Below are 27961 nucleotides of genomic sequence, written 5' to 3' on the forward strand. Positions count from 1 at the left end.
CGCCAATTTTCCAGTGGTATAATCAAGAAAAGTAAAAGAGAAGATAGGACATATGACCAAGTAGATGTGTGACCAAAGAACTGGAGTGCAATGCCAATGTTTGCTTTTTGGATAGGGGTTCAGATCTACTCGTTGGAGATAGTCTTCTCGCCCTCGGAAGAGGCAGCAGCGGGGAGAACCAGAGGCTCAGTGATTTCCTTTCTCATGGGCTCCATGCGGGGGCTAGTACGCTCGAAGTACTTGTGCATATCGCCTTCAAGGATGCTCTCATCAACGTCGAAGATATCGGAGCTGGTCTCGGACTCAGTATTGCGGGAAGCCATAGCGGACTCCCATTCGGCACGGAACTCCTCCACCTTCATCTTGTAGTCAAGAGCGGCATCGTAGTGCTTGCCCTTACCGGTCCAGCGCTCGTAGAGAGACAAGTGCTTGGGGTGAACGGCAGGACCGTGGTAGTCCTCCTCACGGCCAAGACGGATGTAGTGCCAGCGGCGCTCCTGCTCGCGGAGATCCAGCCCGGTGGTATCGGGGAGGAAGAGCCAGGTAACGAGAGCACCGAGAAGACCGAACCAAGGCACAACGTAGAAGCGCTGCTGGGTGGTGGTGTAGGAACCGACGATGGCGATGATCAGAGCACCAAGCTTACCGAAGGCAGCGGAGATACCGTGGGCAGTACCACGAACGGCAGTGGGGAAGACCTCAGCGGCAACCAGGAAGGTGATACAGTTGGGACCGAACTGGTTGAAGAAAGAGGATAGGAAGTACATAGCCTGGAAAGAGTGGATGTTCTCGGGAGCCATGTAGTAGTCGAGCTTGAAGCAGGGGATAACGAAAAGAATGAAGCACATCATGAAACCGATGATCTGAGCCCACTTACGACCGTAGAGCTTGTTGTCCACGGTCCACATGGCGCCATAGTAGCCAGCCATCTCGACGGCAACGTTGGCGAGAGTCCAGGACCAGCTGGTCATGACAGAGCTGTCACCAGGGGCAATGACAGCGATGAAACCACTCTGGAAAAGCTTGTTACCGTAGAAAAAGACGTCGTTGGCGAACCATCCACCGGCGGTGGCGATGAGACGAGGAGTGAAGTACTTGAAGGTCAACTTGAGAGACTCGGTATCGTATCCAGTAACGGAGGACTTCTTCTTCTGGGCCTCGAGTTGCTTACTGGCAGCACGCATGTGGTAGGTACGGTAGTAGACCAGCCACAGGGTACCGACAGCGGGGATAGCGAAAGAGACACGGTAGACCCACTGGGTGGTGACCTTGGAGAAACCATCACGGTGACCGCCGTTGAAGATGATGAGGAGAAGCATGAGAATGACCTGGTTGGCAGCTTGGCCCCAACCTTGCATGGTGAAGGCACCGACAACGGAACGACCACGGTGGAGACGATCATGGGAGGTGGTGACCTTACCAGATCCGTATCCGTTCTCCATACCGATGGTGGCAGTCATGGGGTATTCACCACCGACACCAATGGAGTAGAAGAAGAGAGACCAAGCATAACAGATAACCCAACCGTTCTCAGTGAGACCCCAAGCGGCAGTCAGCATGAGAAGACCGACGAACATGATAACAGCATCTTGAATAAGACCCCAACGACGACCGATGCTGTTTTCCAATGTCAGTTCAATCCAATTTCCTCGTTCGTAAAAGGAGGAGGGGTTCGGGGCCCTTACGCATCACCAAGATAACCAACGAGAATTTGACCAACCATGATACCAGCGACCTCGAGGTAGTTGACAGCGGCGACCCAGTTCTTGTTGCAAGTGGTACCCTTCCAACAATCCTTGTAAGTGACATCCAACATGCTGGTGACGTTACTGATGGAGAAGAGGACGTAACTATAGACAGAAGAGGAGCATATTGTTAGCATTTGAATCCATCGATTAAACTGCCATTGAATTGACAGAATCTGATATTGATATTGATGACTTACCCCTCCAGACCCAGACCTGCACCAGGCAGGATAAAGTTGCGGAAGTAGTAACTAATGGGGGAGAGAGGATCCTCCTTGATCATCTCCCAGAGCCACTGGCGCTCCTTCTTCATCTCATCGCGGTCCTGTCGCATACAGAAGCCAATACGTTGACCAACGGGCAGATCAGCCCAGTACTGGCCATCGGGGGTGTAACTATCGGCGGGACGGATGATTTCATCGAAGGCAGCCTTCTCATTAATCTCCATCTCCTCATAGTGGTACAAGATCTCCTTGGGAGTCTCCATTGCCATTGTGAAAAGGCAGGACTAAAACCCGATGGGTTTGTCCGAAGATGAATTGAAAGGGTTGGTTTTGTTGGAAGAGAGAGCGACACAGAAAAAGAGAGGGAAAGAGGCGATCAGCACATATTTATCCTGACACGCGAGGGCCACGCTTGGCGATTTCATAGAAAGAGGGAAAGATCCAACCGCACTAGGCCGGTCAATCTGGAGCCACGAGTTTAGAGGGTCAGAACGGGTAGACCTATCGCGTGCATGGGTGGGAGCACGATTCTCGACAGAAGTGGAGCCGGGCAATCTCCCTTTTCAGCGTTAGTTTGGGTTACTTTTGGGTACATTTGGACCGATGACAACTTGGTTTGTCACTGGTAGCCAATTACTGGTTAATCCAGTGTCTGGTCAAGCTGCCATGCATGTTGCCGCGCAGTGGCAAGCCCACCCCTTCTAGAATAATAATATAAAAAAGAAAAAAGGGAAAGGAAAACTACGCGCATAGAATGGAGAATTCTGCGACAGGGAAGTTTTAGCCCCCGGTCTACTCCGTCCTTCCCATCCATATAGCTTAGAATGGATTGGATGATCTGTTTCATATGGAAAATCGAAATCAAAACCAAAAAAAATCGCGGGATTGACCGTTGTAGTGACGAAATCTCGTCTTTTTTGACCACTCTATACCATTTTACTCTCTCTATCCAAGAAACAAGCATGAACAAGCAAACCAAGACTAGAAGGCGTTACTTGGCTCTCCAAGGATAATGCTTAGCTACGCGAGATGAGCAGAAGAGGTGCTGAAGGTACATCATATGCGGTACATGTGCACGAGGCTTCATCTCGTTCATTTGGAGGGGGAATTTACTCTCCAGAACGTTTGAAAGTACATAGACTTCTATGCACCAATCAGAACTGTCCATTCCACCCCGTGCTCGATTTAAAGCTTATCAGTCAGCCGCGGGATCCACTTTACCCGGCCAGGCCATCCAACCCTCTCCTGACCAATCAAATACCTCCATTGACCCATTTCCCCCATCCCCGACACTTGATTCCCCCCGACTCGCAAACCTCCATTCACGCACATGGGGCAATCACGCCTGGGGGACTGGAGTTGTCCCTACATCTCAAGTGCTCTCTCTCTCTAAAGTTCAGCCCCACCAATGTCACGGAGTCCCCGCTTGATCCAGGTCCACCTGCAACTCAATGCACTACAATGCACCACGCGACACGAGACTCGTTTAATGAAGCACCCGGTTGAACGCGTTGGATGATACCAATCTATGGAACCACTTCGGAGTACTGCGCACACGACCGAGATTAGCACTGACTACTGGGATCATACTACTTCGTTAGGGTTCTATATATGGATCTCGCAATCCAGCTATCGGAGAAACCTTGGAATATAACGATGCGCTGGGGCCAAGCTGACCTAGGCATGCCGAGCAATTAACTACATTCCCCGGAGCCATACAATTCCCATGTCCACGGCCAGGTGCTGTGAAACATCTATCTCTCAAAGATGATTGGCCCACTCATAAAAACTAGTATCGATTATCCCCGACGCCCAAGAACCAGTAAGCCTCGGGCGCAGGACACCAACAGCCACCCAGGTACAGATACCAGGTTCCATGAACTAGTGCATAGTGTAGGATCGCTTAGATCCAGAGAACGATCACACGCATGCAACAATCCAACCCTGGAGGGTATAGTTCCAACAACCTACTATAATACGTGACAAGGCGCTCAAAATAGCCCCAGCAAGAACGCTGTCCCCACCGTGTCATGCAGGAACGTGCTCCCGATCGCCGCGTCGGCTGATCTAAAGGATCGACTAAAGCCTCACCGAGAAAAAAAGAGAGAAAAAGAGAGAGAAAAAGTTGAACAGGATCCTCATTTCGGCTCGGCATATGCCGATTGGACACGCGGTGCCTATGACCGTTGCCTCCTGCCACTTGCCGCAACGATTATCTCGGATCCCAATATGACTGTACTGATCATCGAGATCATCCTACCGGCGGCGACTTTATCCCTTCAAACGAACTTCAGTTTGCCACTAATTCACGGCTCACGTCTCTCGCTTTTACTCTCATTGTTCCCGGCATCTCTACGATGCAGGAACGTCCACGCTAAAGTGCCGGTGCTTCCGACGCAAGGCCTTCCATCAATGTTCTAGAATATCAGCTATTCTGGCGCTAAAAGCGCTGCGCTATGTCCTTCGTGTGGATGTTCGTGGCCTCGGGTCCGGGCAACGATTGCATACGAGTGGGCCTGGGAATACATTGGCTGATCAATGTGGCTTGTTCAATTTGAATTTGCCCTATCCTTTATACGGAATAGTCCGTATGGATATGCACCTCAGTGCCCATTGGGTTAGTAGACCATCCAGTCGGCCAGGGCGCATTTTATATGTGAAAACTTTGCACTCCTTTAAATATCAGCCAATGAATCGATAATGCACTACATCGGACCTGGGCTACCGTGGAATAGTCCAGTTATTGGTATACAGGGTTGCCTCGCTTCAATGCTCTCGTAACGACTGGTTCTTAACCTGTTCACCTTCCTGTCCATGGCTTTACTCCTGGCTCCCCGACTTAGGAAAGAGCGACTGTTCTACGTAGCCAATTTAGGGCAACTGCCGCGTTCACGGTCCAAGCTCCCCACCTGGCTCCTTCCTCGCGAACTTAGAAACTTCTTTCTGTATCTCGCGGCCTCTTCCCATTTATGCGTGGCATATATCCCAATCATGACAATAGCGTATCACAGCATTTTACCCTAATCGCCATGCCTTGACACTACTGTTCTAAGTTATTCCAAGTTCACCGGCAATCCACGTAGATAACCTTGGAAGTATACCGACCCGACACTCATTATGGACAACCTAGACACGGCCTAAGCCTGTTTCGAAAAGAACCATAAACAACAATTCACGCCTTTCCCTTATACATTCAGAATGAAAATATGGCACCCATACTCAAGAGAATCAATCCGCTACCCGCCCTCCAAGTTTCCTTCCCTTCCTAGTTTCTTACATCGTGTAATTGATTTACTATACCCAGCCCATCATCGATAACTTGAATCGCACAATCAACCAATTGCTTCACCTTTCCCCAAGACCCAATGATACCTCTAATTATGCAGCTTCAATCTCGACGTCGCCTTCTAAAATGGATCCGTTCCTGCCTTGCGCTCTATGTCGGAAGAGATTTCTCTCATCGCGCGCTGGAGTACTTAGGTATCGACGCCTATCACTTAGATATTGATTCCGGGACAACTTCAAGTGAATTAACTTCTTACTTTCATCTAAACATCTCATTCCCTCGCTGTGAGGATATGGATCCTGGTAATTCCGAGAGGAGCATACTCGCAAACTTCAATACTACGAGACCGGGATCTGGATCGGCCTTCTCAAACCACTTACTTTGGGCATTTACACATTATGGTTTTGAGGGAGATGAAGAGTTGAAAAGTCGTGTTATTGATTCTGAGTGGGTCTAAACTTGAACCCTGTGCTTTATATGCGACTGTCATATTATTTAAGTTGACTTTTATACTAGTGCTATAGTATACAGAGGTTGGAGATTGGACAGGTAAGTATATGACTATATGCTTGATTTTTTTTTCCCGTATATACTAAAGAGATAGTATAGAAAAATGAATGCTAACTTACATCACATCTATCAGATCTTTGAATAATGAAAATGACCGCTTTTCGCGACTACCCAGCTTTTGGTTCGAGCGAAAGCGAAGATTCTTAAATGACTCTCTAAGTCATGCGATAACAATAGCTGAAGTGTCTCGATGTAACAAAAACCAGCCCGATATGAGCGAAATAGCAGTCCTTCTTGAGGAAATCCAGGATGGAATGAAAGAACAAAAAAAGAAACTGAAAAGCATGGCTAAGTCTGAAAGGTTGACAAGATTTCACCACATATTACCGGTATGTACTAGAATTTTTGGTGGGATTGTACTAATATCTATGGAAAACATCATTAGAGATTGGTTCAAATTTTCGATTATAGGGGACATTGTCGCCTTCTCTATGGATACTTTGATGGCCGGAGATTGAAAATTCAGTATACTGAGGTCTTGGATTTTTCATCGGTAGCTATTATTAATCTGACCGATAAGAGGTTTATAGATGTGGTTGATCCAACGAGGTATCATGAGATGATGGATAAATTTTTGAGATGGGCGTGGCCAATCGTTGAAGGGGATACGGGGAAGCATATGCTTGTAGATTGATACTGGCTGGCTTTTGAGATCGTTCGATTCGATCAAGGAAAGTGCAATCAGTCATGGATTGTACTTTAGGGCATGTAAAAGTATTTATTATTGTCACTGGTATATTATGATGCTTTCTCGGTGTCTCTTAGGTGATTTATTCTGTCTCGTCAAATTAAGGGAATATTTGAAGTTTTGTGGAGAATGCGAGTGGGAACAGATATTGGGAATGGCAATGAGTATTACCAGAGTTGTGTTGGTCCTAGGAATATTATAAATCTTTGATTCCCTAAAGTACTGCCTAGAGTTGGTACTTGGTAAAGCACGATGAATCACCACCGTGGGCATATTACCGAGGGGCTCCTACGAAACTGTTCGTCTAGATTACTAGGTAATAGACAAGGACCAAAAAATAATAACCAAAACCAAGAATAAAACGCTCAGTCTATTGACCCAATTGCTCATGCAGACCAAACATGCGATAAATATAGCATCGAAATTCGTGTTCCAGTTCACCACGCGTCAGGGGGGTATTTAACCAGCCTAACCAAAATGGTAAAGTGTCTGCTTCCCCTTCTTCTTTTTACCCTTGCTACCACTTGGGCCTGAATCGTCCTCAATACCTGTATCGGCTGGTGAAGCAAGCCCCGAAGAAGGATTAGAGCTCCAAGCAGTTGGGGCAGGTCCACGACGATCATCCCAGCGGACATAGCCTCGAGTCTTACCTGCCATCAGCACATTAGGCTTGGCAGCTGCAGGGAGAGATGGGAAGGCATCCGCGCTGTTTTTAGTGGGTGGGGCACGGGGTGCTGTGGAAGGAGTTGAATAGGAACGACCTGGGCCGGTAGAAAGGGTTGGACGGGCAGCAGGTGGGGCAGCAGGGGCTGCCCATGGTGTAGCAGCGGTGGCTTGTGATCGACGGGAAGGTCCAGCAGAGGCGGCGAGGGGAGGGAAAGGATTCGAAGATCCGGAGGGAAGACCACCGCTGCGGCCGACGGCGGAGCGGGAGGACTGGGCGGTAGATGATTTTAAGCGCAGGACACGCTTGCCGCCAGTGTTCACGCTCGCTGGGGACATTCCAGGCAGAGCAGGGTAGTCTTCGTTAATGGCGCGCCAGTCATTCCAGGCTTGTAAGAGACCGGTGCGCTTAGAATTATCCTCATAGATCTCAGCAAGCTCCTTGATGAGCTTTCCTAATTCAGAGCTGGCTGTGTCGAATAGGGAAAAGAAGGCGTCGATGAGTTCAGTGGCTGAAATTGAGGAGGTGCGGTAGCTCGAAACTCTAGTACGGAACTCTGACAGCTTTTTGGCATCGTTACGGAGAAGATTGGACGCTCGCTCTACCACGGCTGTGTGTCGGAGTTTTCGTGCTTGGTCTTCGGGGCCAAGAGACTCCTGGTTAGCAGCGAGACCCAGATTTTCAAGCTCTGCCGTGGGAGGGGGTCGAGAGCGCGGAGTAGATGACGAGACTGGTGTTGCACCACCTGATCGAGGTGGCGCTTGCACTGTTTGCGTATCGTTTCTGGTGAGTTGACCGCCAAAACTACGTGTGGAAACTGATTGGGAACTTTGAATGGCCATCTGTCGTTGGTAGGCTAGTTCAGCTCGTGTTAATGGCTGCGCACTAGAGGCTGGTAATGGCTCCGCATTGGGGTCTCGTCCTCGGCCAGCGCCACGGCGTTGTTGGCGTTGTGGTTGATAAGGGCTACGAATGTTATCAAACTCAGAAAGATCGACTAGCCGTGCATCTCGACGGATATCCTTCGAGACGCCATTTGGATGTGACTCCAGCTGGTGTCCCTTAAGATCCATTTGTGATTCAAAAACAACGAACTTCTTCTCCAAACATTCCGTGTCAAGGCATATGAAATGGTCGCGTCCGAAGTGTTCTTCGAGGGCATTATAGTCGATGTAGTATTGTTGCTGACGATTGGCATTTCGTCTATCGCAAATGTGGCAGCGTTCATGGCGATCGCGGCAGTGGGTATAAAGTTCGTCGTCGCCGTAGAATCTCTGGTGACAGAAACCACACTCGGGGTGTCCCTTGAAACCGCTCTGGTCGATGGCACCTGGCTTGTCGTCGCCGTACTTTTCATGTTTTCGCAACTCGTCCCTTGTGAAAAGAGTGTGTTCGTGGGTGAAGACCTTCTTATTTCGGGTGCAGAGGTCACTAAGGGACCATTTCCATTAGTGACTGTGACTCGTAAAATCAAGTTGATAGGAAGCATGAAAACTCACCACATGACTTTGTTATGTTTACTCTTTACATGCCGATGTAAGTCTGGCCAACCTAGACAAGCGACATCGCAGTCTTCGTCCGGACAGTTGTACCGAAGTAGCAAAACTGTATCCTCATAAATATCGTCATTTTCATATTGAATACCAAGATTATCATCGGCTCGAGCAAAGTCTTTTTTCTGAAAGTCTTCAAATCGTCGCACGGGGTCATCAGTGAATATCACGTAGTTCGATTCGGTCTATCGTCAGAAACGTTAGCGCTTGCGATTCCATAATATCGTGAGCGAACTCGGCGAGATCGGATCGGGAAGGAAGTAATAAAAGGCCACGATAGCCACCACACTTACACGACAATGTGCGCAGCCCCGGTTCTTGTATAAGGCGCGAAGTCGGAGGGCACAAATGTGACACGTTCGGTGATTACACGGAGAAACAGAGGTATGCTCAACCGGTGACGCACAAATGAAGCACACCTCCCCATCGTCGGCATCGTCCGTGGCGGCTGGGAGAGATTTGGATCCGACCGTCGCAGTAGCTGGCGCAGTCGATTTATCGGTATCCTGAGCTCCGTCCTGGCCTTGTGCCTTGTCGCGACCTCCCGATCCCTTGCCTCCTCGGCCCCGAGGCTTGGATCCTCTGCTGGCGTTGGCTCCTGCGGTCTGTGGCCCATTCGTCTGGCCAGAGGGGGCAGCCCCTCCGCGGCCGCGTCGGCGGCCACCACGACCCCGGCTTGAGGACTCTGGGGCAGCGGGCACGTTGTCGGCCATATGGAGAAAATCGAGAATAAAACACAGATAAAGATTAAGAGGTCAATGGCAAAAAAATCTTCAGCTCTGGAGCTCGAGGTGTTGGGTGGTGGGGGATGGGAAAAAAACTTGTGTCGCTGACTGATCCTTTCCGTGGCCTATGAATGGTTTATGGAGATGTAGCCGCATCCTTAGCTTTAACATAATGCATAAGGGGGATATGGCTCTCGAAAGCTTTACCAGCTCATCTATTCCCATACATATTCATAGGTGTATCTATATCTTTGTTTCTCATTGATTCTCCATCCACTTATCAAATTTACTGTGTGCAAGAAGGGCCGAGGACTTATGGACTGGTATCTATATGAAATCGGATCGGCTATTCCTGACCTACAAGATTTTACTGTCTTATAATCGTATTGCTTACCAAAAGCATTATATTAGAGGAAGCTAGAGTAAGGCTGGGGCTATTTGGAAGTAATGATGTATCTTCTCACTTTTATACTATTGCACCACCAGCGTAATGATACTCTACTACCTACAAATCCAATGGCCATTAAAGCACCCATAAATCCAGTTTCGATATCATACATCCCTTAGTTATCATCTCCAACTTGAACTTTACCTTTTACAACCCTATGAATAAGTTCCCCAGGTCCTTACCCCAATTAAGCTTCCTCCACGGGATTTTGCATATTCAAAGTGGAGAAAGCGCAATTGCCTGATTGGGAAGGGCCGCCTCCGCAACACTTTCCAGTAGGCATGAACAGTCGAGATGGACACGTAGTGGATGCACATGAATGTGGCAGAAGGTCAAAAAATAGTCGAGCTCCATAACCTATGTGAATATGAGTATCGATTTCCTAAATTTCGAAAGATCAATTTTGCCTCTTGTCGTTGAGGTTATTGCACACTACATATATACACTAATAAGACAAAGTGATCTAACTTTTGTCTCACGACTTCCCATTTTCCTTTTTTCAAATACTTATCTTATATAGTCAAATAACACGAAACAAAGCTCCTATTATTTTGTTTGATCTAACAAATGTGTGCACCCAAACTTTGGAGGTTCTGTGTTGATGAGATCAGTTTCCAAGGTTTTGTGGTCGCGCCGCATCCACCACACAAATGCCAGTGGTGCCTGTCTTATGTAGGTTGCTCGATGTGAACATCAAATATAGTAAAGTCTCCACTAATATGCTGAGGACAAGTGAACTAGCGCGGATAATTCCGAATCAATTAGTCCACTTTTGTATACGGTAGCAGCGACAACAGAGTCTCCGTAGAATACGTTGAATATGCGGAACTGCCGTATAGGGAACCCTCCGCATACATTGACACACTGGGGGATGCACATCAATAACCGGCCAGCAATCCCAAACAAACTATTTAACTGTGGAAATTTCCTCATATTTTGCTAATTCCCATATCTCATCGATTCCATTAATATAGCTGAAAGCCCACCAGTCTATCCCTTCAACACAGACCCACAGCCAGTATCATAGTGATTTCAACTTGAAACATCCTCTAAATGGCGGAACCACCTATTAAAAATGGCCTCTTTTGCCATTCGAACAACACATACGCAGGAGAAAGCAGTGTTATGAAAATGTTCTCGCTCAAAGGGAAGACTGCAATCGTCACCGGCGCAGGAGCCGGGATTGGTCTAAGTGTCGCCCACGGCCTCGCAGAAGCTGGCGCGAACGTCGCAATCTGGTACAACTCCAACAAAAAGGCAGTTGACGAAGCTGCTAATATTGAAAAGACTTATGGTGTCGCCTGTATGTCAATCCCCCTTGATACATGTACAGGCCCAGGGCTATGGCGAATTACTGTTACTGACTACCTCTTAGGCCGAGCATACCAAGTCAACATCAAAGGACTGAAAGACGTTGAAGAGGCCGTGGAAAAATGTGTCCGTGAGCTTAATGGCCGTCTAGATATCTTCATTGCCAACTCTGGAATTCCTTGGACAAAGGGTGCAATGGTCGATGCACCCATTGATCACTACTCCGATGTAGTTCAAACAGATTTAGATGGTGTCTTCTACTGTGCGAGAGCCGCTGCTTCTCACTGGAGACGCCAGAAGACAGAGAAGACAGATATCTTTGGCAATGCCTTGAACGGATTTACATACGGCAGTTTTGTTGCCACTGCTTCGATGAGTGGTCACATCGTCAATGTTCCTCAGTTGCAAGCCGCATACAATGCGGCTAAAGCTGGAGTTATTCATCTCTGTAAGTTGAACATATGGGCGATTTATGAGGATTACAAAAAATAAATACTAACCATCGTTAGGCAAATCACTGGCTGTGGAATGGGTTCGATTTGCCCGCGCTAATACAGTTTCACCTGGCTACATCGCAACTGAGATCTCTACTTTTATTCCTGACGAGACGAAGGATATTTGGAAGGGTAAGATCCCAATGGGCCGCGAAGGATTACCGCAGGAGCTTAAGGGAGCTTTCCTGTACCTTGCATCTGATGCCTCTAGTTATACAACTGGATCAGATCTGATTGTTGATGGAGGCTACACCTTGCCATGAGATGATGATATTTGCATTTTCTTTTGGCCTGGTTAGTATATACACATATAGTCATACATCGATAGCATAGAAAAGTTTAAACATGTGCGGATCTAGAGTGGTTCATTATTCATGCCTCCAATTATGCCAAAATCAAAATCGAAGTTATCGAATATACCCAAAGTCGATTTCGGGTCGAAAAAATCTATGTCGTGTGGGTAGTGTTGTGTTCCTTCGACCCCTTGCCGTGCTTCTTCATGTAATATAGGATTGTCTTCATATAAATTTAGCTCAAAATCACGTTGAAGGGACAAGTCAGAAGTGTCTTACCTCTCACAGAGTCTGCACTATTTCTTCTAGGCGTAGGATTCCGCAGACGAAAACATTCATCAGATGTCTTCTCCTCACTATCCGTCGGGGAATTTTCTCCTTTATGAATAAGACGTTCTCCTAAGTCTGCCATGAGGGAGGCAGAATGAAAAGTATTCCCCAATTCTCGTAGAATATGGCAGTTAGTTATAAGATGTCTCCGAGCTCTTTGTTGGAGAATCTGCGTCTTGCTTTGCTGTAGACTGTGATACATTACCCGCAAAGATAGAGCCACTGAATATGGAATGATCGGGGACGAGCATAATTTCCCATAAAATTCATCTCCCACGATATAAGTTATTCTCTCTGCCGAGAAACGCTGACGCAGTTTGGCTTCCGATGTTGGGAAGACCCCATCTGGACTTGCTGAGCGACAGGCCAGAATGGCGGTTGCATGATATAGAACTTCTATGGTAGCTGGAGCTACATTTAGAACTTGATTCGAATATTCATTCTCCGTTATTTGAGAAGAAATATGAAAAGACATACCTATGAAATGCAATGGAATATCTGATGTGTCGACTTCTTGCAATAAATCTTCAAATGGCGGGAACTCTTCTTTCCACGTCGAGTTCACGGCGGGCTGATAAAGCTCTATGACTCGTTCAAGCACGAAGATAGTACGCAGTAAGAGCTGAAAGCAACTATCCTGCGCAGCTATAGATGACAATATGTCGCGATTTGTATCTCGTCGATGGAACTGCATGGGCCTTCCTAGAAATGCCGCGGTGAGGATGTCGAGAGCGTAAAGACAGCAAAATATTCTAGTGAGCGTTTGTTCCCGTTGAATCGATGATGGACAGTGGTGATGTATGCCAATAGTATAAGTATGGCAGATTGCACGAGATAAAAGCTCCGCCGATTCTTGTCGATTTCCCGAGAACTGTGTGAATAAAGAAGCTAATGAAAAAGCTTGAATGAGGACCAATTTGTCCTTGGCTAGACCTAACGCGACGGAGGCATTAATGGCGTCCAAAAGACTGCGGGAGAAATCAAAAGATGAATCGACTGTGGGTAACCGAAGATAGGGCTTCGCATCTTGATGTAAAGCAGCTGCGATGCATATTGATTGAGAGAGGATGATTTTCTCTGGAGATTTCGTAGCCATGTTTTCGTACGTTTCGAGATCCAGAACGGGGAATATGGGATTTATGTTTGTGAGATAGATGCGTAGAAGCACCTTCATATCATCCGGAGCTGGCAAGACCCCCAAGCATTGACTTTCCAAGTGTGGTAGGATAACCGAAGATAAGAAAGGGTCTAGGCAAGACATTAGACTTGATGTAGGCTTCTTAGCTTCTAGTTGAGTGTATGCATTCTTTGCTGATAACCAGACACCAACATCCCCATGCCGCCTATTTGCTCTGGAACTTGATGCCGGACTTGCCGCAACGAGAAATGCACCTTCTGGGTCAAGGTCACCAACAAACCACGCTTCGCCATCAATACTAGCACCCGGAGAAAGGTGATGATCATTCTCCTGGGCAGTGCTCGTAGAGCTTATTGGACTAATGGTTATGCCATCTTGTATACTGGCTAACGGTGATGATGTATTTCTTGCTGGAGAACATTCTTGTTCATGTGGCTGAGTTTCAATCCCAAGCTGTCGAGAAGCACTTGTGCCATGGGTACAACGTCGTTTCCGCCGGCGACATTGCACACAAGCTCGGTGTACCTTTCTGCGATTCCGAGGGAAGCCATCCGCATCACTGGCAATAAATCTGAGTGGCCTTTGTCGATTTCGCATTTTAGAACCACGATATTTCTATTGGTGCGCGGTGTCAGAAGCGCAGTCGGCTTGGCGCATCTTCATATTCTGCCCCGCAGTCAATGTGCCACGATAAGATCCCTGACTAACAATTCAGCCGAACCGAACCCTAATTCGACATTATATTCTCGCATACCGTTTAGTAGAAGAATCTGCAGACTCTACGAAAGTATTGAACCACTTGGGCCTTTGCCAATTATTGACTGTAAGTAGGTCCATTGTATTAAGGACCATGTTGGATAGGGAAAGTATAATGTTCTCTATTGACTCGCGTGGTGAGAAGGATATTGCGAGGGACAGACCGTCCCGAATTTACAGTACCAACATAGCTGAGTTAAAAAATTGAGATGCAATTGCTAATAATGATACCCGCTTAGGGGTTGCTCCAACTCCCGCTGGAGGGCAAGAAGCATAATCTGACGATGAAGTTGAATAAAAATTGAAGCGCCGAAGAGTCCTAGAGCCTTCATAGGCGAAGGAATTGAATGAATCACGCCAGCATCCCCATGCATTGCAGAATGAACAGAAAAAAGCAAACAAGGCTCGGAGAAATGAAAGGTTCAGAGTCGTTAAGTCCGAAGACGATGTGATCCAATGTTGTATCGGAGTTAGTAACATACCAAAGACTATTCATCAGGATTGTACAGGTTTTGATTGAGAATCTTGGTCATGGTGAACATATGCACGCGATCTTGTTTGAATACTGCACGCATGGCGTCGTCGCAGCGAATTTGCCGCCGATCACTGGGGTCCTGGAGTTCATTTTCTCGGATGTATTGCCAGACCCTCTTAACTGTTTGGGGCCGCGAGAGCTGCTGTTCAAGCAAGTGAGTAAAAGGCTAGGGCCTAATAGCATGGAGTGGGACATACCGTGATCTCACCACCAAAGAGTGAAGATAGGGCAGGTGAGAGATTGAGTGGTTTCTATCAAATATTAGATCCATGTTGAAATCTAGGAGAGCATATAAGCTTCTTACGTGGAAACCACCCGTCCGAACGACCTCTTTCTTGGTGTCTGAACCTGACTCAATATCCGAATCATCCTCCGCTTTAACCTTTTTCGAGGTTTTGGCTTTGCTCCTCTTCTTTGCTGGGGCTGCCCGACGTGAACTTCCTCCCCGCGTTGGTCGCGCTCGCAAGTTCTCTTCCGCTTGGAGCTTCGCGGCGAACAGCGCATCCGCATCGACATCGGTATCTGGCTTGCGCTTTTTGGCTGGGGGAGGGGATGTACTTCGATTGGATGCTTCATCGCTATCGGTATGGCGTTTGACGGGGGACGAGGATGGGGGCGGTGATCGTACGGTAGAGGCAGCTTCATCATCGTGGCCATTGCTGACCGGTTGTTCGGGCGACTCGCCGACACCGTTTTTCTCTGCGTAGAGATCGAACCGTTCCATTATTAGCTGCTTAATAGCAGTCTACGCATTGTCACGTCAATAATCATCCTTCAACCTCGTTGTACTTTTTTGTCGTCCGAGCTCGATGGGAGAAAAAAAACTCACCTTCTGAGGAGTGAGGTCATAGCCGACTTCTTCCTGTAGGCCCTTGCGGATGCGCTTCTCGGAGATCGTATTGAGATCGCTTTTAGCCAATATGGAGTCAATGATTTCGGTAAACCGATCGCGCATATCGGATGAAACTATTGCGACAGGTTAGAGACAACCCTGCGACAGCTTCAGAGATCCCGACAACGGCGCCGGGGCAACGCCGAGGTAACTTACGCGACATGGCCTCGGCGGGTCAATGGTGCGAATCGCGTTTGGAATTGTATTAGAGTATCGCCAATGAGATGGATAGAAATATAATTGGAAGCTCCGCGAATTTCAGCAGAAGAGATCCCGATTGCGTAATGTGTTGAAAGGTACTTTAGAGCTGGTCAGGTGGGTATAGTCGTACTGGCGCTTAAGCCCGGGCGGTGGTGGAGGGGGAGAGAAGAAGGGCAGGAACGGGTTATGCCGAAAGGGCGGCCAAGACAAAAGATGTCTTCCACGTATTGATCCGCAGAATATAGGATGGAAAGAGCTTTGTATCTTGTATAAATTGAAGTTTGGCGATCAAAAATAGACGTATAAAAAAGCTGTTCTAAAAGAGGAACAAAGTGATGCAGAAGACCCCGCTGTAGCTCTCCGTTGTACATTGGTTCCAATCTAACGTACATACCGATCACGGGGATGACGGGGAGATCACGGGAAACTGACCACGTGACCACCCTTAGTCAGCTCGCACAAAGAACCCGCTTGGCACGAAGATTTGTGGATTTGTGGATTTGTGTTTCTGGCCGAAAATCTCCCTTGAAGTCCCCCGAATTCACCACTTCTTGTTGTCCGACTGTCGCCTAGAGATCAACACATCATGGCGCCCAGTTTCGATACTTTGTCCGAGCAGGACCTCCATGAGGAGGAAGATGAGGAGATTGATTTCTCCGGTGCGTGTGCAGAAACTTTTCCCGATCGCCCCTCCTCTCTGCTTCTAACCATGTGTTTTCAGACCTGAAGGAACAGCTGGACGTGAAACTCGACGAAGGATTAGACACTTTTGTCGTTATCGATGGACTCCCCGTTGTCCCCGAAGCATCGCGTCAAAAACTTATCAAGTTCTTGTTGAGGAAACTCGTCACTGTCGGCGAAACCTCCGAAGATGCTGTTTTCATGCCCGTGTCCGATAAGGGTGAGACTGAAGGGTGCGTACTCCGATGGAACGATGAGACGATTTGCATTTGCGACTGGGGTGGAACAATCAACAATCTAACTAGGGATCTTCTTCTAATCTAGATTCGCCTTCGTTGAGTACGAGACCCCCGAGCAAGCCGTGGCTGCCGTTAAGCAACTGCACGGTGTTCCCCTGGACAAGAAGCACACCCTTTCAGTGAATAAGTTGATGGATATTGAGCGCTACGGTCGCGAAGGACGAATTGAGGAGGAATATGTTGCCCCCGAGCTGGAGCCGTTCAAGGAGAAGGAGCACCTGCGCTCGTGGATGGGAGACTCCAACGCCCGTGACCAGTTCGCCCTGTACCGAAACGATAAAGTTGGTGTTTTCTGGAACAACAAGTCTAACCCCCCCGAGAACATCGTCGATCGCGCACACTGGACACAACTCTTCGTCCAATGGTCCCCCAAGGGTACCTTCCTCGCCTCCGTCCACCCCCAAGGTGTCCAGCTTTGGGGTGGCGCTTCCTTCTCCAAGCAGAAACAGTTCCCTCACCCTTTCGTCCAACTTGTCGAATTCTCACCCCTTGAGGGTTACCTGACTACATGGTCTGCTCGCCCAATCCAGGTCGAGGAAGGCCAACCTATCCTGACTTACGAGGAGGATGGTAAGAACATCATCGTTTGGGATATCGAGACTGGAAAACCTCTCCGATCCTTCGTTTCTCACGACCTTGCTGCACCCGTTGAGGATGAGGCTGAGGTTCAACCCAAGAAGAAGGTGCAGTGGCCCGCTTTCAAGTGGTCTTCGGATGAGAAGTACGTTGCACGTATGCTCCAGGGCCAATCCATCTCTATTTACGAGCTCCCCAACATGAACCTTCTGGGTCGTACTTCAGTGAAGATTGAGGGCGTGAACGACTTCGAGTGGTCTCCAGCTACTGTTACCCGAGAGGGTATCAAACAGTACGAACAGTTGCTGTGCTTCTGGACCCCCGAAATTGGCAGCAACCCAGCTCGTGTGGGTATGATGAGCGTTCCTTCTAAGGAGGTCGTTCGTACTCGTAACCTTTTCAATGTCTCAGATGTCAAGCTGCACTGGCAATCACAAGGTGCCTACGTCTGCGTTAAGGTTGACCGTCACTCCAAGTCCAAGAAATCCATGGCCACCAACCTGGAAATTTTCCGTGTCAAGGAGAAGGGTGTTCCCGTTGAAGTTGTGGACAGTCTTAAGGACACTGTCATTAACTTTGCCTGGGAACCTAATGGATCCCGATTTGTTCTCATCACCACTGGCGAATCCGCCTCCGGTGTCGCTGTTCCCCCCAAGACTTCCGTTTCTTTCTTTGCGACCGAGAAGAAGGGTAGCACCGCCGGTAACTTCAAGCTTGTGCGCACAGTCGAGAAGAAGAACAGCAATGGAATCTACTGGTCTCCCAAGGGCCGTTTTGTTGTTGTAGCCACAGTCCACTCTCAGTCCAGCTTCGAGATCGATTTCTGGGATTTGGACTTTGAGGGTGAGAAGATTGAGGCTGAGAAGGATCTTGCTGCCAACTTGCAGTTGATGAAGACCAATGAGCACTACGGTGTCACAGATATTGAGTGGGATTCTACAGGTCGCTACGTTGTTAGCAGTGCTAGTGTCTGGACTCATTCGGTAAGAAACAAAAATTTCTTTCTAATCCACAATATTATATGTCATATGCTAATTCATTCAATAGATGGAGAATGGTTGGAACCTGCACACATTCGCCGGTCAAACCCTGTCCGAGAACCCCACCGAGAAATTTAAGCAGTTCCTCTGGCGACCACGCCCCCCGACCCTGCTCAGCAAGGAGGAGCAGAAGCAAGTCCGCAAGAACCTGCGCGAATACTCCAAAGAGTTCGATGAGGAGGACCGTTACGCCGTCGACATTGCCAACACTGCTGTGGTCGAGACACGTAAGCGTGTCCTCAACGAGTGGGTTGCCTGGATGCGTCTGGAGAAGGAGCTCGCAGCCGAGGAGAGGGAGGCTTTTGGCTTGCCCGACGATGCCGATTCACCCCAAGCGGCCAAGGATGCCCCAGTCGGTGTCGAGGACAAGGGAGATACCGTCGTGGAAGAAATTGTGGAGGAGATCATCGAAGAGACCGAGGAGGTCATTGGTTGATAACATATCCTTGCTTTTTTCGCCATTCCCTTTTCATTTCGCATATAATGTGTTTCCGTTTCTCTTTTCCTAAGTATTACTTTCCGGCGTCCCCTCTTCGCTTGAGGCCCGGGTTTCTGCCCCCCATGTGTTTTGGTCCTGTTGTTATGTAGCAAGGACAGGGGCATCCCAAAAATCTGAGATAGATTGAGCTATACGTGTACGTTAAAGCTCACTGATGTGCAATGTGGATAAGCATGAGAAATGCCTACGAAAGAATCTAACTGTCGCCATTTCCCGTTTATAAGTTTTTTCTTCTCTATTTCTTTCCCTAGTTTTATGTGTAAGGACCCATAGTTATCCATACAACTCCAAGGGCTAGTAACATGATCTGTATTTCTGACTCAACGCGTCCTTGCAAATTGGCAACCCCGACACTTGGGCGAGTCACAGTCGTCGCGGCAGATGCAGATGTCGCAGATGTCTTTGCTGTCGTAGACGTTGTAGCAGACGCAGTTTCGGTTGAGCTCGTATGGGATGGATTGCTAGGCAAAACATTCTTTTTGAAGTATTCGTCATGATCACCGACCACGTTCCCAACTGGCGTATATTCACACACTACATACCAGCCTTGTGCCCGAGAGCTCCCATCTGCAGTCCTCGGCCCCAGAACATCTCGTTTGGCCTTCAGAAAATCCTCTGTATATCCGCAATTCACTGCCGCACACCCGACCTCCAATGTTGACTTCCAGACTAGCTGTGTGAAGTGGCCGGTTGCCTCGGTAAATCCAGTTGGCTTGTTGAAGTTGTATAACTCCCCTTCATTGCCCCATGCTTCTACTGCAGCAGAAGCGTTTGGGTACCCAAAGGCAATATTCTCACCATAGGGTCCATCCTGATCCAGAATCAGATTCAGTCATGGTAATGGTGCGTGTTTTCTGTTGGTACTTACCGAATGTTTCCAGATACAAGTCTCGGCCCAGTCGCGAGCGTACTTTGTCAGTGTCTCATTCCACACTAATCCAGTTGCTTCATGGGCGTCACGATACCCATTACTCACTTGGAGAACGGTGTCCTCGAAGACGGGGGCAGAGGTGTATGATGCTGGAGTGGGGACTGTGGGGGCTCAATAACAGTAGTTGCTGCTGCTTGGACGGTAGCCATAACTGTGACATATACAATATCTCCAGCGAGAACATTGATAGGCAGGCATCCGATGAGAAAATGAAGTAATAGTGTTGAAGTATAGTGTGATTTCATGGTTATCAGACTTGTGATGCTGATGTTCTAGAAAATCCTTGAGTCAAGGAAAAATGAAAAACAAAAACAAAAGGAAATCGACTTAAAGGGATTAAGCACTCATTGCTCAATCACTGCATCATTCAAGTATTTTGAGAATGTACTCTTTTGTTTCCCCAGTTTCAGATCCGTGAAAAAGGCTTCAAACCGCAAAGAGCGTCCAGGCAAAACACAACTGCGCCGTCATTGAATGAATCTAGCAATTGTTTCGAGAGCGCCACAAGACAAATTTAATATTCTCAGAGTTATGATATGCCCAGATAATCGGCGCTAAAGCTTTCAGCTTTCATCGAAACTGCTGTTTCTACAAGAAACTCTCAACGCGTCATGGCCAATGATGCCTGAGACAATTACTGGGGGCTATTAGGCTACTTCCCGTGCAGAATAAGAGAGTTTCTAATTTCGGAAATGTGCTCTCACGAAGAGATGCAGCTATATTCGGCTTTGACTGGGATTCAGTGGTCTTGACTTGCAGACTATTGGCTTGGGAGGTCTGGATAGTGTTTCAGACGAACGGGGATGTTCCAGTACGCGCCGGCGATCTAAGTTCAAATCCCCTTTTAGTATACACAATTACGCGTAGTAGGGTTATATTATGATTGACAATTGATGCTCGACTTTTTTAAAAATGATCAAGAACCTAGATTGATCTCATATGGAAATATACAGTATCCCGATTTTGAGCGTGGAAAGTTGACACTGGGATTGGTTAGTGCCACGCCTGTTCTGGCGATACGTCTTTTGTGAACGCACTTTGCTATTATTCACACGCATGAAATCTTCTATATGAGATTATGTAGTGTGAGTCTATATGACTAGTGTCCAGGTAAGTATTTCCCCTGTTCATACTCAGCTCGCCAAAGGCGAAATATGGAACAATATGGCTTGTATTAGCTACGCTCTTCTTAGTAATAAATACATAGGTAAAACCTCATTAGAAAAAGTGGAATCATGCCCCTATTCTTTTCAAATGCTGGTGTCGCTAGTAACTTTGTATGAATAAATACTAGTAGTACATAATTGATCAACATGAAGAGCTAAGCCTATAGTAACTCCAGAGAGACTGCGAGTCCCTTGAAGTCGGAGATAAAAGTATCCACAAGATCCATCCAGAAATGAAAAATCACATCGAGCGTAAATAGAATAGGTATAATAAAGTAGACATAGGACATAGGTAGCATGCGAGAATTGACTCCCCATAAGTGCCCAGCACAGAAATAATGCCCCGCTAGTCGTGTCACCTCGGCTGAGTATTCATAATCTATGTAAAAGCTTTGGGAGATATCACTTGGCTCCGCGAGCGGGTGTCTCCGGCTGGCACTGGAGACACCAAAAAGTTACTGGGATATTCCTCTCTTTTGGCTATGAAGTTTAACCACCAGCTGGCCTATCCTACTCCACAGACTTTTATTCAGTCCATTAATGAGACGGTACACTCCCTGCCTACTGCTATCGATGTTAGGAACCCATTTACCCCTTACCGGATCAAATCCCCACTGCACCGCAAATTGCGGACGAGGGAATCTAGGATTAGTTGGCATTTCTGCAAATGGCGGCATCACTTCCGGGTAACGAAACATCCTTTTACCTGTGCCAACATAAAGTGAGATCGGGGCCTCAGGGGAAGACCCAACAAAAAACATATGTCGTAGCCAGGGTCCATTCAGCCTTTCTAAATTCAGACCAGCTGCTCCATCGTCTTCGAGAACACAGCAGGGTATACTCGTCCATTTATCGAGCATGAACACCTTATCATGAGCACAAAGGTCTACTCCTTTCATGTTGACCTCCACAGCAATAATCTTTGAGTATCTCACAGTACCATCTGCGTTACGAAAGGCTTCATAACCCATTAAATAGTTTACTGGAGCAGTATAACTATTCACGTCACTTCCCATCAATTCCAGCATGTCGCCATGAAGTATGGTCATCATACTAGCTCCTGTATCATCTACAAATTTCATTTCCACCTCAGGCAATGGGTAGCCGTAGATATCCTTTGTAGCATTACGATTTTCCGGGGAATGAATACTTTTGTCGAGCCGAAGGATAATATTCATCTACCACAGCAAGGATAAGTCAGTCAGAGCTTCTATTAATTCAAGGTTCAATTTCGACTTTTGGTATATCCATACTTCAGGTATTAGGCGAGCATTATTCGACGGTGAAACATATTTTCTGGCCAACTTTCGATTGTTGATAAATGGAAATATCTAAGGTTATTCAAATCAATTATATTAGAATATGATCTTATATAGAGATATAGTATAGGCCCCGGGGTAGAACCTGAGGTAAATAGTACTAGTAGTCAGAATTGAATTTGAGCTTCAGTTCGTATAAACTTGAATACTACTATATTAGCTTACCCCTTCAACCCCCGCCATCTCCTCGGTTTTCTTTCGTATTTAATTCCCCAAAGTCTTGCCAATTGAATGGCGAAGGTCCAAAAATCATTTTGCCTTGACACCAGTAGGTAGCATAATCATTCCATTTAAGTTCGCCGCTTTCATAAGCTGCCATAATTGCCTTGACATTCGGTAGCTCCCCATTTGGATCCTTTTTGCTCTCCAAATAAGTAGTTATTCCTTCAAGATCCGCTAGACGTTGAATCACCCCCCAACTCTTTCCAGGGTGTTCTTTCATTGCCTCTCTGGTATTTTAAAACCTAATTGTTAGAATTGAGTATAGATAAAGTTCATTGAGTAGATTGAAACCCACACCTGTAATCCCTTTGCCTTTTCCAACTGCTCAAGCTTGGTCTTGAATGTTTTCTTTGCGTATCCCGCCTTGATCCGTTCTTCGCATCTTTTGATTCGACCAACATAATCGTCGCGTTCAAAATCAACATCATCGGAAATGCGAATCGTTTCAAGTTTGTTAGGTTTTTGACGTTTATTTTGACGTCTGTCCTTTGGATGCAACGTCTGTTTATTACGCTTTCTAGTAGGTGAAGAGAGCATATTGTCTAGTGTGTACGAGTCTAGGCTGATTTTGCATATGATAGTGACTGTACTGGACTCGGTCAGTAGTATAATATAGGTATGTATAACCTTTAACTTCCCTAGGTATATAAATTCATTTAACATCAGCAACCAGTGCTGTTCTAGGCCTCAATTTATACCTGATGACACTTGACAAACTATTTGACACAACAAAGAACTTCTGTATTTACCTATAGTATATGTATAGTTTGTCAAATACTAGTATCGATTGTGTTCAAGTTCCATTGAAGCACTGACAGCGCTTGTAACCGTGCACGGTCGAATATAACAATCCTTTCAAGCTGTACGTTCAATGTTTATTTACATCTGGTTTCCTCCGAGGAAGTCAAAGAACAAGTAAATCAGAAATGGTGAGGCCGAGAAAAGGAACGTCAGATTTTTAATTGATTTCTTTATCCGAATACCCATGGCCGCGTAAGAAATCCTTTTGATCAAAGACAAACCTTGGAATGATCATTTGTCTTCTGACCCTCAATTTGCGACACGTATCCGAAGAAATTGAAAGGAAAAAATGAGACAAAGACCTACGCATCCTGTATGTAGATCAATCTGTAGATACAGGATATGAAACTTAACGCCTAAATGTGTATCTATAGAAATTGCCCCAGAGGCTTTCAAAGAACGTAATTTCAGTATATAATATGCATTCGATTATATGAAAGACACGAAAATTCTCCAAAGCATCATCAGTGAGTCTCTACGGCGGTTCTGAAGGCATTATGCCCCATCCCGTATCCCACTGGAAGAGCGCAAGCCCCTCCCCAAGCAAGCTGCCAAGAAAATCTGCATCTTCGATTAAACAGAATGAAGGATTTACCAGTGACTCTCAATTCCACGTAAGCGGCTCATCGGAAAGAAGCAGACCTTCGATGTCTTCCGTAATCGATGCCTCATCAACAAGACTGAGCACCGCCATGCTTCTGGATGCAAGCGACACCAAGGCTCTTCCCACCAATGGCTCTAAGCAATCTGCACATAGAGAAGCTTCATTCTATCGTTCACCTATGGCTCGAAAAAACTGTATACGTTGAGGGAAGACTGTAACATCTAGGTGACTGTTTCTTCTGACTGAGGCCAATCTCGTGAGGCACAACACGCCTCTAGGGTAATGATGGCGGCTTCGAATAGAACGTGGACCCCGTGCCAAGGATAGAGCACTCGGCGGGGGTTACCTTGTCCTATTAGTCCGAGTCTTCTATGAGAACTAAGTAGGACTCAAGTGCCATTTGTCTGCCCTCTGGGATTCGTGTGCGTAAACGTGGTGTTGGTCGATGAATCCGTGCGATCAGCTGGAGCTCTGCAGCCCTGCCACTGGCAGGTGGAGTGTGGTGTAAACATTTGAATTTTACGTAGGTACTTAGATCGGAATCATTCCATGGACTTGAAGGCAGTGTTCTTGTACTTCAATGAATGGCGGTAGATAGTATATACTGTTAATGATATAAGTACACCAGGACTCGTAACGTTCATGCCAAAACTCATTTTTCTATATATCATGTTTCGCTATGCAATCCTTCAAAGGTTGAGGTTATCATGCAATGTTCAATGTTTACATCAAACTGCATCCAATGCCATACATGGCTCGTTCCACATCTCGTTTGACGTGGTACCAATCAGCTCGACGCTCCGCAAATTCATAAACTTCCTCGACGCGCCAGACGCCCTGGAAGCGGTCTGCATCGGCGATAAGAGTCGCCAACTCCTTCGCATCGGATGGGTCAATCAGATAGATCTGTGCGAGTTCGCGGAAGGCTTTGAAATATAAGAGAAGTTCGTTATTCCTAAGAGTCTGAACAAACTTGAAGTAGTGATTCATGTCGCTATATTCTAATTAGTTCTTGATCGCTAGACATGTTATTTTATTCTGAATTCTTACCTGATGAGCTTCAAGGATCCCTCGACGCTGATCCGTTGACGCTTAAGATGCTTGCATAATGCGGTGAATAACCGTAATCCGACCTCCTGGTTGAACACATCTAATGTGCTTTTATCGGTACTCCCAACAAGCATCTGTGTATGAGATGACACCACATCTATCACGGCCGTCGCAGCTTCACTTAAGCCGACATCCATAATCTGGCGGTGTGGGTCTGACGAGACTTCTGGGTTGAAATCAGTAGCAAGCTGCCGCGTGGCGAGGATATAGTCTACTTCTTCCATGAGAACGTCGATTCCCTTGTTCAGTCCAGCCGCAACCCGCTCATCGAGCATCTGCTCAAACCTTTTCTTTTCCTTCACCGCGGGATCGATGAAATCGTTGCGGTCAGTGAGACCGGTGGCGATCAATTCTTGCTCATAAAAGACGTCAATCATCTGCAAGATCAGATCTCCGACATTGACCAATTCCAAGAAAGTCACAAGAGGCTCCACCCCCGATTGATCACGGTCGTCTTGTTCGCGGGGCCGATAGTTCGAGAGATGATCAACGGCTTTATCAAACCCGATAAGCACATGTTGATGGCCTAGAATACGCAGCAAAGTCACAAATATCGCTTCGCACTGATGTTTCGCAGCTTTTCCATAATTCCCACCCAGCCTCACAAATTGCGCGGCGCGTTCAAGACTGGATTTAGCGGAATGTACAAGACTAAGTGCGATTTCGATACTGAACAATGATCGAATGCCTTCCATCTTGGATTTCATGATGAGAGCTTTGGCTGCCAATTCTGTCGTCGGTGCCTCCTCGGTGGGCTTTGGGGAGGAAGGAGACATTGTAGAAAACCGGTTGGTATTCTTCGAAGTACCGTCGTCATTGTTCTCGGCATCCGATTTGGAATCCTCGTTCGACTTGCTTGAAAAACTGGGTAAGATATTGACTGGCATCATGATCACTTTTTTGAACGAAGTGAGGAAATCCCGCTTATCAGCTTGTCGATTGACATTCGACATTAAAAACGATTCGGTCGAGGCTGCCTGTTCTGAAAGTTGACGATCCCAGTCGCTAACTGTGGTCTCGCAGCCCTTGTGGAAGAAGTCAAGCTCCTCTGCTAGGTAAAGATCTATATGCGGCTCGTATATTTTTGTGACAACGGTGTCTAGATACTGGTCGAACGTATCTCCGGAGTTTCGTATTGGAAGCAAGGTCTGGGAGAGATTCATACATTGTATGAATGTGACAGAAATTGCAGTGAGGTAAGACTCCTTGTTGATACGATGCAATTCATCGAAGATGGCTGTCAAAAATGGAAAAAGAACGTCTTGTCCCACTTTCTGCATGAAAGGCAATGCCACTTCCAACTCGGAAGAGAATACTCGGTTGATAGTCGTAATTTCTTCATTATAGGCGACGCTTAGACGTGTGAAGAAGGCCTGTGTATGTTGAATCTTGAATTTCCCAGTTATACCATCAATGCAATCCGCCAAACTCCCAAGCTCCGATTTTCGAGTGACTAGATGGTTGTGATGTATAAATAGCTCTAGTGCTGAGTTGCCGCCGTTTAGAGCGAATAAAATGTGAGCATATTTGCGCATAAGACCGTCAATGTCGTCTGTCTCGTATCCGTTTCTGAATTCGTTCAATGCAGCGGCTTCAAACATAGACACAGCACCTTCTAGGCGATCCACTCTTTCCTCCCAACCCGTTGTCATATCGCATTTTGAAAATGCCAAAAGTTGAGAAAGTAGTTTTGCCTGAAACTGGGGGTTTTTGTACTTGGTGAAAACTAGATTATCGGTGGTTGGCCCATGCTTCGCAATATCGTTGTATAAAGGTGCCAATGCAGCGTGGATTTTCCCATACTCCTGACGAGCTTCACCTCGTATAGATCTAACCTGTTCCAAAATCACTAGATCGGGGTCAATAGCTTCGTTCTCCAGGGGCTCAAGTTGTGTCGCCCCTTTCCCAAGCTCTATCTTATCGAACCCATCGGATATAGCATTGACCCCAGAACCAGGAGGTTTCTCAATTGAGATAGTAGGTACTGTACCACTAGCCTTTTCTTCGGCATCCTGCTCTTCAACCACTTCCATATTGGCGACGGTGCCGTATATCCTCTCCGCATGTTTGCGTGCGTCGGATTCATCCCAGCATCCGATTCGCTTCAATCGTTGGACCCATCGAGTATCGTCATATGCCATTTCATGGAGGAGCTTGCAGGAACTCGCCGCTCGAATCAGGTCGACCGGATCTAAATAATCGAGAATCGAAGACACGATCTCTGCACAATGTCAGCGTGCGCCTTATCGGCCAATCATCCATGCAGCGTACCTGCAGGCAGTGAGGATCGCGAGATCTCTTCGAGTGACGCCATGCGCAGCGAAGCCAAAACATCTCTGCGAGGCTTGGCTGGCGCCGTCGCTTTCTTCCCGTTCGGCATCTCTGTTTTCTGGAATCTTCATCGAGAGTGGGCCAGAGTGTTCGCGGGGTGTGCCTTGGGGTCGGAGACGCTGCTTTTGAGTCTCGAAGCCACCCAAGCCCCCAATGTTAAGATTTTATAATTGTAATGGGTGCAGAATAAACTCAAGTCGGGTGTAACAGCTTGAGAAGGGAAAAGAAAATAAAAAAGGCCACAACGTATCGGGGCGCGTGAGGATCAGCCCGGTTCAAGCGCCGATCAGCCTGGCAGGGTCCACCCCACCGCCCCTTAGTTACGATTGGCAAAATCTAGCGGTGAAAGACTATCGCAGTATTAGCCAGTTGCCTAGTGGATATAACAATATTTGAATAGATGCTGAATCTTATTGGGTATATTTGCTTAGGTGGACTCTTTTTTTTTCGAAACCTATATAAGACGCTGAAATGTGTATTCCAAGCAGATATACAAATATGGCCTACTATGTGCAACCGGACCAAATAG

The 27961-nt window shown here is 47.0% G+C and overlaps 9 protein-coding genes across 9 annotated transcripts; 2 read left to right on the forward strand and 7 right to left on the reverse strand.

Moving 5' to 3' along the window:
• Nucleotides 1-125: 125 nt before the first annotated feature.
• N7478_005960 (uncharacterized protein) lies at nt 126-2238 on the reverse strand (the record flags this gene model as incomplete). Its single annotated transcript, XM_056922174.1, has 3 exons — nt 126-1617; nt 1686-1850; nt 1946-2238. 3 exons carry the CDS (start codon nt 2236-2238, stop codon nt 126-128), a joined length of 1950 nt encoding a protein of 649 aa, XP_056780211.1.
• A 4743-nt stretch (nt 2239-6981) lies between these two features.
• On the reverse strand, nt 6982-9443 carry N7478_005961 (E3 ubiquitin-protein ligase HEL2; the record flags this gene model as incomplete). The annotated part of the gene is made up of 3 exons (XM_056922175.1): nt 6982-8608; nt 8677-8915; nt 9024-9443. The coding sequence occupies 3 exons, from the start codon at nt 9441-9443 to the stop codon at nt 6982-6984; spliced, it is 2286 nt and encodes a 761-aa protein (XP_056780212.1).
• A 1513-nt stretch (nt 9444-10956) lies between these two features.
• Nucleotides 10957-11971, forward strand: N7478_005962 (putative carbonyl reductase; the record flags this gene model as incomplete). The annotated part of the gene is made up of 3 exons (XM_056922176.1): nt 10957-11206; nt 11279-11662; nt 11724-11971. 3 exons carry the CDS (start codon nt 10957-10959, stop codon nt 11969-11971), a joined length of 882 nt encoding a protein of 293 aa, XP_056780213.1.
• Nucleotides 11972-12236: 265 nt separating this feature from the next.
• On the reverse strand, nt 12237-14066 carry N7478_005963 (uncharacterized protein; the record flags this gene model as incomplete). Its single annotated transcript, XM_056922177.1, has 1 exon — nt 12237-14066. One exon carries the CDS (start codon nt 14064-14066, stop codon nt 12237-12239), a length of 1830 nt encoding a protein of 609 aa, XP_056780214.1.
• A 647-nt stretch (nt 14067-14713) lies between these two features.
• Nucleotides 14714-15815, reverse strand: N7478_005964 (SWIB/MDM2 domain protein; the record flags this gene model as incomplete). The annotated part of the gene is made up of 5 exons (XM_056922178.1): nt 14714-14902; nt 14958-15011; nt 15065-15505; nt 15590-15726; nt 15809-15815. 5 exons carry the CDS (start codon nt 15813-15815, stop codon nt 14714-14716), a joined length of 828 nt encoding a protein of 275 aa, XP_056780215.1.
• Nucleotides 15816-16439: 624 nt separating this feature from the next.
• Nucleotides 16440-18885, forward strand: EifCb (translation initiation factor eIF3 core subunit b; the record flags this gene model as incomplete). The annotated part of the gene is made up of 4 exons (XM_056922179.1): nt 16440-16512; nt 16575-16767; nt 16859-18392; nt 18457-18885. The coding sequence occupies 4 exons, from the start codon at nt 16440-16442 to the stop codon at nt 18883-18885; spliced, it is 2229 nt and encodes a 742-aa protein (XP_056780216.1).
• Nucleotides 18886-19201: 316 nt separating this feature from the next.
• N7478_005966 (putative extracellular SCP domain protein Pry1) lies at nt 19202-20227 on the reverse strand (the record flags this gene model as incomplete). The annotated part of the gene is made up of 3 exons (XM_056922180.1): nt 19202-19759; nt 19817-19980; nt 20224-20227. 3 exons carry the CDS (start codon nt 20225-20227, stop codon nt 19202-19204), a joined length of 726 nt encoding a protein of 241 aa, XP_056780217.1.
• Nucleotides 20228-22533: 2306 nt separating this feature from the next.
• On the reverse strand, nt 22534-23123 carry N7478_005967 (uncharacterized protein; the record flags this gene model as incomplete). Its single annotated transcript, XM_056922181.1, has 2 exons — nt 22534-22813; nt 22882-23123. 2 exons carry the CDS (start codon nt 23121-23123, stop codon nt 22534-22536), a joined length of 522 nt encoding a protein of 173 aa, XP_056780218.1.
• A 1591-nt stretch (nt 23124-24714) lies between these two features.
• N7478_005968 (uncharacterized protein) lies at nt 24715-27481 on the reverse strand (the record flags this gene model as incomplete). Its single annotated transcript, XM_056922182.1, has 3 exons — nt 24715-24985; nt 25042-27322; nt 27373-27481. The coding sequence occupies 3 exons, from the start codon at nt 27479-27481 to the stop codon at nt 24715-24717; spliced, it is 2661 nt and encodes an 886-aa protein (XP_056780219.1).
• Between the last annotated feature and the right edge of the window lie 480 nt (nt 27482-27961).

This window comes from Penicillium angulare (assembly GCF_028827245.1).
Source record: "Penicillium angulare strain IBT 27051 chromosome Unknown utg000004l_segment0_segment0, whole genome shotgun sequence".
Lineage (NCBI taxonomy): Eukaryota > Fungi > Ascomycota > Eurotiomycetes > Eurotiales > Aspergillaceae > Penicillium > Penicillium angulare.